Source organism: Muscardinus avellanarius, assembly GCF_963383645.1.
Source record: "Muscardinus avellanarius genome assembly, chromosome: 2".
Classification (NCBI taxonomy): domain Eukaryota; kingdom Metazoa; phylum Chordata; class Mammalia; order Rodentia; family Gliridae; genus Muscardinus; species Muscardinus avellanarius.
In genome coordinates, this window is record NC_137787.1 from 28,730,909 (window position 1) to 28,746,372 (window position 15,464).

At 36.0% G+C, this 15,464-nt stretch overlaps 1 protein-coding gene and 1 pseudogene across 3 annotated transcripts in view; both read left to right on the top strand.

Annotated features, from left to right (window-relative positions):
• KANSL1L (KAT8 regulatory NSL complex subunit 1 like) overlaps positions 1-15,464 on the top strand; it is a gene marked incomplete at both ends in the record, with an annotated part of 100,952 nt that overhangs the window by 54,514 nt on the left and 30,974 nt on the right. For both annotated transcript variants that reach the window (XM_080689983.1, XM_080689984.1), the window contains one exon: positions 3,021-3,225. In XM_080689983.1, the coding sequence (XP_080546109.1) occupies positions 3,021-3,225 (205 nt within the window). The remainder of the gene's footprint in view (positions 1-3,020; positions 3,226-15,464) is intronic.
• On the top strand, positions 5,310-7,641 carry LOC308279846 (large ribosomal subunit protein uL6-like; annotated as a pseudogene). The gene is made up of 2 exons: positions 5,310-5,354; positions 7,183-7,641. The product of its transcript is annotated as a large ribosomal subunit protein uL6-like (transcript).

Here is a 15,464-nt window from a genome sequence, read left to right on the forward strand (position 1 = left end):
ATTGATTTACCAATGATGCTGTTGTTACATATTCCTGTTTTGTTAGTAGTTAATTACCTGGATAATATGTTACTCTCTGAGGACAAAGCCTTAGATCAGTCCCGTGAGCAGGCCTGCCCTGTGTTCCTCAATTTCCTAAGCATTGTCCTCTGCTTCACTTTTCAGTGTGATTCCTTGTTTGACCTCTATTCAGTGCAAAGCAATGTGTAAGATAAGTGAACTTATCAGTGATTTGCAATAACCATTTATAACAACCTCCATTTTTTATGAAAATAGTTTGTACATTCATAGTGGAATAAACAGATTTCACATCTTTCAGTTTTGGTAAATACCCCATTTACTTGAGAAGGATAAAATTTGATAACCCTTAGCAAGAATTCTTATTACTTACAAAATGTTAATTTAAGGATGAATTACCTAAAGGTGGAACATATATGAAGAAAAAGAATAAACCTAAACTTTAAACTACTTATGAATCAGCTAACAGAGAATTTTAAATACATTTAGTGACACAAAAGACAAACTTTTCACTTTTCTTTAAACAAGGCTATGAGTCTCTAGCTAGTTTGGAATCTGTGTTCTTTCTTTCAGTAGCGAAATGATGGTTCACTTTCTTTGAGGCTAAGCCTCTTAGTGAGAGGGAGAAACTTAAGGCCTCACTAAAACCAAAGAGTTGGTGGTATCAGGCACCTATAATCCCAGTTACTTGGGAAGCTGAGAGAGAAGTATTGGAAGTTTAAGGCCAGCCAACTTAGTGAGATACTCAACAACCCAGTGAGACCCTATTTTAAAACAAAACAAAAAAATAAATAAAAGGGCTAGTGCAGGGGTAAGGTACAGGTTGAAGATTGAATGGCTCTGGGTTCAATCCCCACTACCCACAACTAAACAAAACAATAAAACAAACAACAACAAAAACAAACAAAAAAGACTTAAAAGAGATGGAAATAAGAGGGAAGAGTTGGTTGCTTGAATTTCACGCTCCCAGAATAAAAGCTTTACATTTATCTGGGTGTAGTGGTTCATGCCTATAATATCAGCATTTGGGAGGCTGAGACAAGAGGATCACTGGTTTAAGGCCAGCCTTGGCAACTTAGCAGGACCCTCAAAAAATTAAAAATGTAGATTCTGCCAAGAGTTAATAAAAGAAATAAGGTTCTCTTTCTGGCACTTTGAAAGATGGAAGAGAGTCTGTTGTCCTCAAAGTTTCATCTTCAGGAACTCAGGGACTCAAAGGGGTTTTGAGGGAGGGAAAAAAGGTCTAGTGAGACAATGGGTAGGAAGGCTATGTCCCAGTGGGAGTATCTCATGGAGAAGGGAAATAAACAAAAAGGCAATGAGCCTTTTTATGAATTCTTTTTATTTTATTTATTTATTTATATTTTTGTGGTACAGGGCTGGAACCCAGGGGCATTCTACCTCCGAGCTACACCCTCAGCCCTGTTTTTTATTCTTTATTTTGAAACAGGGTCTCACTGAGTTGAAAAAAGCCTCACTACATAGCTGAGGCTGGCCACGAACTGAGATGCTCCTGTCTCAGCCTCCCAAGTACTGGGATTACAAGCATGTGCCACCATGCCTGGCTCCTGTAATTCTTTTTAGATGGATCTATTTACTTGTCTGTAGGTAAAATTACAGTTTACAAGCCTTGTGTTTTTGCATAGAATTAGAAACTAGAGAGAGGAATTACACATTTTAATGTTTACCTGTTGTTCTGGGTTCTACAACTCTAAAGAAAGATTATTTAACAGTAAACATCTTGATGGTTTGAGTGAGGCATCTCCTTAGAATTTAGAATGTTGGGTAAAAAAGAAGTGGCATAATGCTTTTAAAAGAATTGGAGAGAAGGGCTGAGAGATGGGAAGAGAAAGTACCTCAGTCTAGGGCAATTCCCAAAAGAGTGGTCACTGGAGACTTAAGTTAGTTTAAAAGTAGAAGAGTTGTCAACAGCTCTTTTCCTTTTACTGGCCAACAGTGTATACTCAATTATATATTTGCTGAATGTTTTATAGTCACTAGCCTCCATATTTAATTACTTCTCAGTTTTGGCAGCAAACTATTTAGGTACCTTTATTTCTGGTTTCTCATGACTATATAAAGCATTCTTGAATTATTTGCCATATCCACAAGCCAATAGATATTTTATAGCAACCATCAACCTGATTCAAAACCAATGATACTACTATATAGAAAAACCATACCTTATGTTTACCATTAGAGACAAATTCTCCTTGAACCAAGTACGATATATAGAACTTATGTGTTGATTAGTAGTATCACTTGTAGCAGATTCAGCTGTTAGATTATTAAATTGACTAGCTTCTACATAAGAAATTAGCACCTGGTAGTATCTTAAGAGCCTATTTTATATGTAATATATTAGTAGAAATGAAACTACTTAACTATAAAGTTAAAATTAATATGCAAAATAATTAAAATATAATATTTTTGTTTATTTTATGTTGTGTGATCATTTATTTTATAGTTTTAGCTTCTGTATTATCAGAAAAAATTTAAATTATCAGAAAATTTTAATTTTTATATTAGTTTTAGAAATATATTTTTAGTAGCAAAATTTTTAAGAATTCCTAAAGTATAGACTTACAGCTCTGACATGGTATGCAGTGCTTATTTAAGGGCCAATGATGCAGTGGTGAAACTTGAGTATTTTTTAAGCCTTGAATCTTATTTGATGTAAATTTGATGTAAATAGTTAAAACTGTAAAATATGTGAATTATGATTATAATATTGATATTATAATGAACTTTAGAGCATTTTCTAACTTTGGGGATATTTCTTTTAAAAAGCTGGAGAAAATAGAAGTAGAAATTACTTCTACAACTTGAATATGTAATTCCCCATTGATAGAAATTCTTTCACAAAATAGTACTACCAAATTTGATAAAATTAATGTTCTTCTTCATAACAGACCAAGGCAATTTACATTTAGTTCTTTTTTTGTCTTTTTGTTTATTTCCTCCCTCACTCTATCCTGTTCTATTATTTCATGGTATTTCAGTGCTTCAGAGAATTTAGATGAGCTCTCTTCCTCCAGTAGCTGGTTACTTAATCAGAAGCACAGTAAGAAAAGGAGAAAAGACAGGACAAGATTGAAATCTCCATCCTTGGCTGTCATGAGTTCCGCAGCTCGAACAAGGCCACTTCAGAGTTTCCACAAACGAAAACTCTACAGATTGAGCCCCGGTTTTCATTGGACTCGCCAGGTAAGGCTATCTTGGAGATTTCACTGGGATTTCATAGGGATTATGCACTTATTTAGAATAATTGCATGGAGAAAACCTAAAAATATACTTTAAATGATATAATAGATATTGGTTGAGTAGATTAAGTAGGCTCCAGTAGTTTTTAAACATAGTACTGTATTCTAAAATTTTTCACATCTCCAGTTTTTGTTGTTGTGGATTGAACCTAGGACCTTCAGCATGTGCTCTACCACTGAGCTATACCCCACCTCAAACCCTAATTAAAAACAAAAACAAAAACCCCACCAATTGGTTATTTTTCTCAACTAATTTGAAAGAAAATCAAAGATACTGATAAAGGTAATTAGGAGAATAGAAATGAACTACATATTTGTTTTATGAATATTTGTTGAGGTGAGTTAGTTTGGAATGAGTGATGTTATCCTTCTTACTAGGTTTGGTATTTGTTAATCCTGGAGGGCATTCCTTTTCATACAATTTTAGATGCCCATGATTATACTTTGTAGAATAAAAATATACTTCATAAAAGCATTTGTTTTGAAAAGCACATTTTTAGTTTGTAAAATGGATATACTTCTTTCAGTGAAGGACAAGTTATCCTAGTTCCTGTTTTATGATATGCTCCCCCTCCCCACTTACTTTTTAAGATTTTTTCTTTCTCTTTATTTATTTTTATCCTGAGAATCAAACCCAGGGCATCATGCATGTTAGGCAATAAGTTTCTTAAGAAAATAAATTCTCCTTGATGCTGTTATTTAATATTAGTTGTTTCTAATTATTATTGCATTAACTATTTTAAGTTTATTGGTATAAAAATTGAGATGCTTTGTTTTTCTAGGAACCAGTTATAAAGTTTATTATATAAAGATTCAATTGTAAATAGGAATATGAATTCTGACAAACTGGTTTTTATTAAAAGACTATTTTTTTACTATTTGCTAATTGAGATATTAGTATGCTCTCCCAAGTTGGGGTGTGTGTGTGTGTGTGTGTGTGTGTGTGTGTGTGTTACTGGGGTATTCTACTTCCAAGATATTTTTGGAACAGGGTCTTACTAGTGAGTTGCAAAGAAACTAAGTTGATGAGTCAGACCACAACTTGTAATTCTCCTGTTTTAGCCTCCCAAGTACTGGGATTACAGGAGTGTGCCACCATGGAAACTTTAATGTAAATCAGTTTAAGGAGAAATTGTTTTTATTTAAAGCTTTTAAATATTAAAATAATAAGTAGCAGGGTGTGGTGGCTCACACTTGTAATCCCAGCATTTGAGAGGCTGAGACAAGAGGATCACAGTTCACGGCCAGCCGCAGCTACTTAGTGAGGCCCTCTGCAACTCAGTGAGATGCTGTTTCAAAATAAAACAATACAGAATAGGGCTGGGAATGTAGCTCAGAGGCAGAATGCCCCTGGGTTCCATCCCCAGTACCGTAAAAAATATAAATAAATAAAATAAAATAAGAAATATTTGCCAGGTGCGGTGATACACACTTGTAATCCCAGTACTTGGGAGGCTGAGACAGGAGGATCTGGGTTCACAGCCAGCCTCAATTACTTAGTGAGGCTCTCTGTAACTTAGTGAGACCCTTTTTCAAAATAAAGAGTAGCTTGGAGGTACAGTACCCCTGGGTTCAATCCCCAGTACCACAAAAAAGGAAGTAAATAAAAATAATATTAAATTTTAAATTGCTGTAAGCAATAGATGAATAACATTTTTGAAATGTGATTTTGTAAAATAGAATTGTCTAAAATAGTTTACATATGAATATGCCATAATATCTTGACTGGAAGAAATATGTTTCAATAATTTAGATAGTTTGTTAAAAGTCACTAACATAAAGTAATATATACTGTGATATATACATAGTATATATTACTTTATGTAATATATACTATGTAAAAGATAGGCTTGGGAAGGTATGAGCAATTTTAAAACTTAAGCAAAGAGAGAAAGTAAGAAATAAGTTGAAAGGTTATTGTTCCTGGTAGACTCTATTTTGCCTTATACCAGTCACCATGCTAAGCATTTTCTGTACATTATTTAATCATCAAGACACATAACTATGAATTGTTAATTCCACCTTGAGATGCAGAAATTGAAATTTAGGGGGGATTTAAGTAACTTGCTTAAGGTAATATAGCAAGAAAGCAAGTCTGACTCCAAATCCCAAGCTCTTACACATTACATTAACAACAAAGCTAAACCTAATATTTGTGTGCTTGAAATCAGCAGAGATAGTATATTTGGAGGTTTGTCAGGCTAGAGGTGTTAGGAAATATATTTAAAAATGGGCTTTGAAAGAAGAGCAGAATTTTGAAAGGACTGGGGGAGGGAAAGCATCCTAAGTGAATAATTGGACTTTAGATGAAAAACTGATAGAGACTAAGAAATGCCCCCACTCTTAATTTATTCCCCAAATTGCCAGGCCAGCAACTATTTACCTTTCTAAGCTTAAACATTATTTCTTACAAAAAGCTTTTTTTGACATCCTAGGTATGGGATACATATTGTTATAATACTGCTTAACCTTATTTTATTGGAAGTTGTCACATCACTATATAATCATTTATTTTCTGACTTCTTGTTACATTTTGAGTTTTTAAGAGAACAGACATTGTACCTTTATTTTTTAATTTAGAGAGCCTTAAACAGTAGTAGTCAAATAGTTCCCTCAAATAGTTGCAAGTCAAATAGTTGCAAGCCGGGCATGGTGGCACATGCCTCTAATCCCACTACTTGGGAGTTGAGATAGGAGAATTATAGGTTCAAAGCTTAGCAACTTAGCAAAACCCTATTTCATTTTTTTTAATTTCTTATTTTGAAACAGGGTCTCACTAAGTTGCAGCGGGCCTCACTAAGTAGCTGAGGCTGGCTGCAAACTTGTGATCCTCCTGTTTTAGCCTCCCAAGTACTGGGATTATAAATGTGTACTACCACTCCTGGCTTGCGAGACCCTATTTCAAAACAAACAAAAACAAAACAAAACAAAACAAAAGGTTGGTATTGTAGCCCAGAGGTAGAATTCCCTGGGTTCAATCTCATGGAACACATACACACACACATACACACACACACACACACACACACACACACACACACACACACACAACTTATGATTTTAGCACCCATATATAAAGAAATTGAAGTCATCATTCCTATGCTTACTTCAAAAAGTTGAAGATCAGTGCTTTTTCAAAATGGGCCCATCAGAGAATTGAGATTGCAGGGCAAACTGCTACGCTGAATTTGGAAGGGCAGGGAAATCCAGAGAGTCATAGCCATGATTTGCTTTCCTAAAGCAGAAGTTGCAACAACCATAACCCACTGTAGAAACACTTAAAGGGTAATTTCAACAAATTGCTTGAGGCTGAGTATTAATGGAGAGTAAGGAGCTCCTGGGAACCACAGTCTAGAGTGGGCATTGACACTCTCAGGTTGTAAAGCCATGAATTCTCAGTCCAGGAACACTCCTAGATTCTCCCAATGAAGGCCAAAAGGACATCGAGTGGCTCTAGCATGGAAGAGGAAGAGTAACCAAGAGGAAGGAAGCCTAGGGTATCCTCTGTAAGTCCTGTTTATCAGGAGAAGACTTTACTAGAGCCTTATAGCTCCTGCAGGAAAAGCATGTTTCCCATTTCTTCCCCTTTCTCATCTACAAGAAAATAAGAAATATTTGTGCTCAGGGATAAGGATACATCAAAAGGCTGAGACTGAATCCTAAGATGGTAGAATGCTTCCCTTCCTCATACTTTACTATTGCACAAACAGGAGTATAATATAACAGTGAGTTATAGCTGCAGGGCCTACTCTCTAAGAAGGGCTACTTAGGGAAGTCAGAAGTGAACAAAGAGACAAAACAAGGTCTCTGGAACCTATGGCTATAGTAAACATTAAACAGCCCTAGTCTTAGAGTATATAGCAATTTAATCTCTTTGCTGCATCTACTGCAAGAATGAAAGACCATTCTCAGCAATCAGACTGTTGACATTCCAGAAAATATTGACAGAACTCTGAAGGGGTGCAGTTATTATGAAGGGCCTTAGAGGAACCCTGTGGAGGGACTTCAATCACATCAATGTAGAACTCAGACTCCTTGGAGAGAAAAAGAAAGGCTCTGTGTTGACAAATGGTGGGGAAATAGAAAGGAACAGTCTACTGTCTGCACTTTCTATAGTCATGTGCACAACAGGGTGCTACACTGGGCTTCTGTTACAAAATGAGGTCTGTGTATGCTCACTTCCCCACTTCCCCATCAATGTCGTTATTCAGGAGAATGGGTCTCTCATGAAAATCCAGAACTTCTTGGGTTAAAAAAATACATCCAGAGGGTTCAGATGAGGACAGGTGTTGCTTGTTCAGTATCTCAAGCCCAGAAAGCTGAATTAATCCTTGAAAGAAATGATATTGAACTTGTTTGAAATTCAGTTGCTATAATTCTGCAAGCGACAACAGTTAAAAAGAAGGATATCAGAAATCTTTTGGATGGTATCTATATTTCTGAAAAAGGAGTAGTTCAGCAGGCTCATGAATGAGATCTAAAAGTTATCCAGCTACAGAAACAAAATCCTGGATTATAAAACCAATGTGTGATATTTTAATGACACAATAAAAACCTTCTACTGGTTTAAAAAATAGCAACTTAATAAAGGCTTATTTACCTCAGGTCCTATTACGTGACACATCATGTCTACCGTTCAACAAAAAATTACAAGGCATACTGGGGAAAACACACTCTGGAGTGTTTTTAGAAAAGATTTGCATTTGAATCAGACTGAAGAACAACAATCCACCTTAACCGGTGTGGTCTGGCATCTTCCAATCTGATGAGCAAATTCCTTCTCACTTTTTTTTTTTTTTAACAGTACTAGAGATTGAACCCAGGGGCATTCTGCCTCTGAGTTTGAAGCCAGGTGTGATGGCTCACATACCTGTAATCCTAGTCATTGGTAGACGGAAACAGGAGGATTGCAATTTCAAAACATGCCTCAGAAACATAGTGGGGCCCTCCACAATTTAGTGATATCCTGTTTTAAAATAAAAAATAAAACTAGGTCTTAGAGCCAGGCATGGTGGTGCACACTTGTAATCCTAGTACTTAAGAGGCTGAGACAGGAGGATTGCAGGTTTGCGGCCAACCTCAGCAACTTGTGAGGGCCTCCGCAACCTAGTAAGACGCTATTTACAATTAGCTTTTGTGATTCCATAGATTACCTGAGTAATTTGTTCTTCCAGTCTTACCTAAGATCTAAAGATCTCACAGAATTGTAGTAAGATAGTGAACCCTGGGGCATTCCACATCTAAGCTACAACCCCATTCTTTCTTATTTTTTTATTTTATGTATTTATTTACTTACTTATTTAATTTATTGCGGTACTAGGGAAGGAACCCAGGGGCATTCTTTCTCCCAGCTACATACCCAGCCCTATTTTTATTCCTTATTTTTGAAACAGTGTCTCACTGAGTTGCAAAGGGCTTCAGTAAGTAGCTGAGGCTGTCCTCGAACCGTGATCCTCCTGATTCAGCCTCCCAAATGCGGCAATTACAAGTGTGTGCCACCACCACCTGTCTCAGCCTCCCAAATGCTGGGATTACAGCTATGCACTACTATATCCAGCTACAATAATTCTATTTAAATTAGGTTAGTGGGCTTACTATATTGCAAAATTTTTAGTTAGTAAATCTGAATGTTTGAGTAAGAGTGTCAGGAAATTTATTCAGTCAGACCAGAAGTTATTTTGCATGACACTTATGTAAGTATAGATGGTTTGTTAGGAATAAGAATATGAGGTAGGGGAAAACCCAGTTTTATATGGTCACACTGCAGTCATCCTTCTTCATGTTAGGGGTTAGTGATAATGGTGATTATGCATTCCCTAATAAGACTTGCAGTCTCTAATCACAACTTATAAGTCACTGCAATAAAAACATTAAGAACATGACTTGGTCAGAATGATTTTTGGTTTTGTGTGTGGTACTGGGGATTGAATTTAGGGGCATTCTACCTCCAAGCTACATCCCCAAGACATTTTATTTTGTTATTTGGAAACAGGGTCACACTAAGTTGCAAAGGATGCTTCAAACCTGCAATCCTCCTGTCTCCGCCTCCCAGTTACTGAGACTACAGGTGTGTATCACTAGGCCTGCCTCTTGGTCAGAAATTTTAAATGCATGAAACTTTATTTGCAAGACCCTAACTTGTCTTTATCATTTCCTCCTTGTGGTGTTCCCCATGCCTTCTAGTATCTGGTGTTCTTATGTAAGCTTCCTATTTACCCATGGTACTCTTATTTTCTTCTTTTCTTCTTCTTATTTCTATGCAAACATATTTAATGTGTTTTTGTCACTAGGTTACCTTTTAATCTATGGTAAGCTTTTTACCAAAGATATTGTTGCTCTAAAGAATGCTATTTATATTTTGAGAAGGTAGTCTTGCATAAGAAGTGAATTAAATTAAACAAGCCACCTTAAGACTATGGAATGTATGGTGGGAAAGGGAATTTTTCATTGCTCATAATTTTTTAAATTTATTTTTTATTTTTATGTGAAACATATTGAAAATGGCATACATTGAGACTATGCTTGGTACCCTCTGCCCCTTCTTCCCCTTCCCCCTCCCAACAATGAGTGTCCAGTTTAACCATGCTATATTTATATTTTTAGACAAATTCAGATGTAGCTCCTTCATTAATCAACCTCAGCCTTCTTCGTCTCCTACCCTTCCATTCTAGCTTTGCTGAGGTTTCTCCTCCATTATCTGGAGTCCCTCTGGTATTCCTAATACTCCCTAGTTTGGGTATATTATAGAAAACATATGTCCCTTCTCTTTCTGTGTTTGGCTGATCTTACTTAACATAATGTTCTCCAGGTCTTTCCATATTCTTGCGAATGACATGATTTTGTTCTTCATAGCTGAGTAGAATTCCATTGTGTGTATTTCCCATAATTTTGCAATCCATTCATCTGTTGATGGATACCAATGTTGGTTCCATATTTTGGCTATTACGAATTGTGCTACTATGAACATGGGTATGCATATGTTATTGTAGTTTTCTGATTTCAACCCTTTTGGACAAATACCCAGGAGTGCTATAGCTGGATCATATGGTGACTCTATTCCCAGTTTTCTAAGGAATATCCACACTGTTCTCCATCGTGGCTGAACTAGTTTTCACTTCCACCAACAGTGTAAAAGAGTTCCTCTTTCCCCACATCTGGCCAGCATTTGTTGTTATTTGATTTCTTTTTGCTTGCCGCTGATTGGGGTTAGATGGAATCTCAGCATAGTAGTTTTGATTTGCATCTTCCTGACGGCTAATGATGTTGAACATCTTTTCAAGTATCTATTGGCCATTTCTATCACTTCCTTTGAAAGTGTCTATTCAGTTCACTTGCCCATTTCTTGAATGGGTTATTTGTTTTGCTAGTGTAGAGTCTTTTGAGCTCTTTGTATATTCTGGAGATTAGCCCTTTATCTGAGTGGTGGCTGGTAAAGATCTTCTCCTATTCTGTAGGCTTTCTCTTTAGGTTCTTGATGGTTTCAGAGAATAAACTTTTTAGTTTGATGCCATCCCACTTGTTAATCATTGCTTTAATTTCCCGTGCTTTGGAAGTCTTGTTGAGAAAGTTACTGCCTGTACGTATATGTTAGAGTTTTGATCCTATACCCTCCTCTAATAACTTCACAGTCTCTGGTCTAATTTCTAAGTCATTGATCCATCTGGAATCGATTCCTGTGCATGGTGAAAGGTAAGGATTTAGTTCCATCTTTCTACAAATGGATAGCCAGTTCTCTCAGGACCATTTGTTAAAAAGGCTGTCTTTTTTTCAGCATACAAGTTCAACCTCTTTGTCAAAAATCAATTGACTATAGGTGTGTGAATTTGTTTCTGTATCTTCCATTCTATTCCACTTGTCAGTCAGCCTGTTGTTGTGCCAATACCATGCTGTTTTTACTACCACTGCTTTGTAGTATATTTTAAAGTCCAGGATTGTGATGCCTCCTGCCTGGTTTTTATTGCTGAAGATTGCTTTGGCTATTCTGCGTCTTTTCTTTCTCCATATAAAATTAATGACTGATTTTTCTAGATCTATGAAGAATGTCATTGGTATTTTAATAGGAATTGCATTGAATCTATAGATCACTTTTGGCAGAATGGCCATTTTGATAATATTTATTCTGCCTATCCATGAGCAAGGGAGATATTTCCATCTTCCAAGATGTTCTTCAATTTCTTTCTTTAATGTTTTCGTTGTAGGGGTCTTTTACATCTTTGGTTAGGTTTATTCCTAGGTATTTTATTGGTTTTGAGGTTACAGCGAATGGAATTCTTTTCTTTATTTCTTTCATTGTGGATTCATTGAAAAAGAAAAGCCACTGATTTCTTTATATTGATTTTGTATCCTGCAACTTTGCTGAATTGGTTTATCAGCTCCAGTAGTCTTTTGGTTGAATTCTTTGGGTCTTCTAGATAAAGGATCATGTCATCTGCAAATAAGGATAATTTTAATTCTTCTCTTCCTATTTGAATTCCTTTGATTTCCTTCTCTTGTCTTATTGCTGTGGCAAGAGTCTCGAAGAGTATATTGAAAAGGAGTGGTGCTAGTGGGCATCCTTGTCTTGTTCCTGATTTTAGCAGAAATTCTTGCAGTTTTTTCCCCATTCAGTATGATGTTGGCTTTGGGTTTCATTGTTCATAAATTTTAACATGTAATCAACAAGCCATTCTCTCTCTATATATGAAGACAATTGTAGTAGACCTAGCATATTTACAAATTGAAGTAAAGATTAGAATTAAGAATAAATATTATAAAATTTGAAAAATAAGCAAAACTTCCTATTTAATTTGTTCACTTATATTTCCTATGACAAATTTGCAAAAAGCATTTCTGGGTATTTAGCAGTCAAGTTCATGATTGCTATTTCAGAGATTAGCAAATTATAATGCTGGGCGGTGTAATAAAATAATCACGTTATATAAATTTAGGTATATATAATGAAATTTCTATCTTAATATTTTTATTTTTTGAACGTGAAATGATTAGGTTTATAAACTTTGTTTATATGAATGGTATGTGTCAGGACTTTGTTTCTGTTTATGACCAAATGAAATTCTACTGTGTGGCTGTATTACAGTCAACTCTTCTTTTCATCAGTTTCTTTTCTTAATTGTTGCTGGGATATTGGTAAGCCAAAAGCTGAGACCAAAGGAACAGAGGACTACTTTTTTGAGCAAGTAATATTTAAAGAAAGGTAGTAAAAGGTAAGAAAAGTAATGAAAGGTAAGAAAGGTCTTGCAGAAATTTAAGCTCCTTTTGGGAAAATAAGGTACATATATATGCAGATTAATCTTCTCTTCTTTATGGGGGTAAGGAGATAAAAAATCTAAACCAAGGTAACAAATAATGGTGCCGAACTAGAAAGTAGGTTAATTCCATGGTAGGAGAAGTGTTTGATTAATGAAGAAAACTAGGTGATTCAGGGCCACTTATGTAATATTCTTCTAATACTAGGAAGGCAGCTCTTGTCTATGTGGCATCTCCTTCAGCTCCATGTATGGGAACATCTGTTTTTGATAGTGGGATGCATCCTGGTTGAGGAGCTCAAGTTTTATACTGCAGAGACTTTTATGGGTTAGAGATAAATTTAGAGTGTGTGTGTGTGCGCACGCATGTGTGTAGGTTATATAAATATAATATTTCTGAGAAAACATGCTTTATGTAATTATGTATCAATATGAAAGGTACCAAATTATAAAGAGTCTAAAAATTATTTCCTGTAGGGATGAAGCACATTTTAGTGATTTTACTTACATGTATGGGTTGTAGTGTGTGTGTGTGTGTGTGTGTGTGTTACTTGGAATTGAACCCAGGGGCATTCTACCTCAGAACTACATCCTCAACCCTTTTTTATTTTTTGTTTTGAAATGGGGTCTTGTTAGGTTGCGAAGACTAGTCTCACACTTGCAATCCTCCTATTTCAGCTTTCCAAGTATTGGGATTACAGGTATGCATCACCATGCCTAACTATGTATGGGCTCTAGAAGACACTAGATTGAAATCCCACTTGTACTTCTTAAAAATAACATGCAGTATTGTGAAAACAACTCACTGCCTTTTTTTCTTACTCATAAAAATGGGGCTACCTTCACATGCTGCATTCAGCTGGAGAATTGGCTCAGTTGGAAGAAGCCGGCCTTATTGCTCATCTGGCAGGTGGTACTGGCTGTCGGCAGGAATAACTCAGTTTTGTTTCTTGTGACCTTTCATCCTCCATGAACTAAAATGGTTTCCTTCCATGTTACCTCAGGACAGTGCTCCAAGACAACAAGAAGGAAGTTACAAACCTCTTGAAGCCTAGGCCCTGAAATCTGAAACATTTCCACTGCATTCTGTAGGACAAGCAAGTCATTTGGCCAGCCCTGACTCAAGGGGATAGAGAAAAAGACATCACCTCTAGGAGGGAGTTGTAGTAAAGAGGCACTCATATAGAGGTGGAAGGAATTTGTGACACTACCATTAGGAACACCTGTGTTTGTGTTTTCTCTATAGCCCATTCTTCTTTATGTTATATATTAATTCTTTCAAGCCGCAAAAAAAAAAAAAGAATGGCACATATTTTCAATCTCTCTTCTATAAGGCGTCTGTTTGGGGGGCATGTGAGTACCCCCCAAATTAAGATATTAGGTGAATCAAACGAGGAAAGAAAAGAAGAAGGCAACCTTATAGTTGTGTTGATAGTAAATAAGAGAGCACAATTAAAAGGTCCACAGCACAATGCATGGTATATAAACCCTCATCAAATATAAATATAGGTGATGATGGTGATTTAATTATTAGAATAGCATTAGGGAATCAGCAGTGGGTTTTGGTGTGGAGAGATAAAGTGTTGAAAGTATTATTTTTATAATTTTTTTTTTTTTTTGGTGGTACTGGGGTTCCTGGAAACCCTTCTACCTCTGGGTTACACTCCCAGACCTATTTTATATTTTTATTTGGAAACAGGGTCTCTTAAGCCAGTGCGGCTGGCTTCGAACCAGCATGATCTTCCTGTTTCTCCCTCCCAAGCGCGGGGATTACAAGCGTGCGCCACCACACCCGGCTTATTTTTTATAATTTTAATGTGTTGATTTTACCAGGACAGTCTGTAGTGGGGAGAGATTAGAGAAACAAGCCAATTTCTCCAAAAGCTATTAAACTAGACAAGATATAAAGTTATAAAGAGCCATACTGATAGTAGTATAATGAAAGGACTAATATAAAGATTTTGAAGAAATGACGAGTCTTTACTGAATCTGATATGGTTAAAAACATTCTTGAGAAAAAGCAAAGGAAAAAGCAAATTATGATATTGCTAAGTTCACTTTATGGAATGTCTCAGTCAAGTCCTGATAGTGATTTGGAACAGTAGAACATAAACCAAGCCTCGCTTTCACCTTCATGTCATCTGATTTATAATTCTATAAACTTCATTGCAACGGATGAGATAAATATTTTATATCTTCCAGAACACAAACCATAAATCATATGCCTCAAACTGTGTGGTCTTAAGTTATATCTGTTTTCCCTCCTTTCTGTGGTGTTTTAATCCTTTCAATCCACAGAGGAAAGAATGGCAAATATTTTCCATCTCTCTTGCCTATTGCAATCGATTGGTGGTTGTTGGCTTGCTAATATTTTGTTAAATATTTTGATGTCTGGGTTTGAGGAAGGAGGCCTATGGTTAACTATTTACCACAAAGAAGAGAAAGAATGATAGCAGACATGCTATATTACTTGACATTTCTTTACTGAGGTGTTACTGTATCAAGAGTGACATATTAAAATTACTAATTCACTTTATAAATGCATAAATAAATACAGTGCTTTACTATTTATAGATCACTTGCACATATAATTGGGGAGTTGCTTAGTAAATGGGAATGATGGTGATATTGTGTGTGTTTGTATGTGTTTGTGTGTGTGTGTGTGTGTGTGTGTGTGTGTGTGTGTGTGTAGGGTACTGGGAATTAAATCCAGTGCTTTACACTCTATCACTGCTATATACCCAGCTTTTTTTCTTTTACAGTGGCTGAACTATTTCATTCCCACCAGCAGTGTATGATGTTTCCAATTTCTACAAATCCTCAATAACTGATTTTCTGGTGGTGGTATTGTTATTTTTAACAGCCTAGAGGGTATGAAATGGTACTCAACTGTGGTTTTGATTTGCATTTTTAAATGACTAACAAATAATGCTGACCA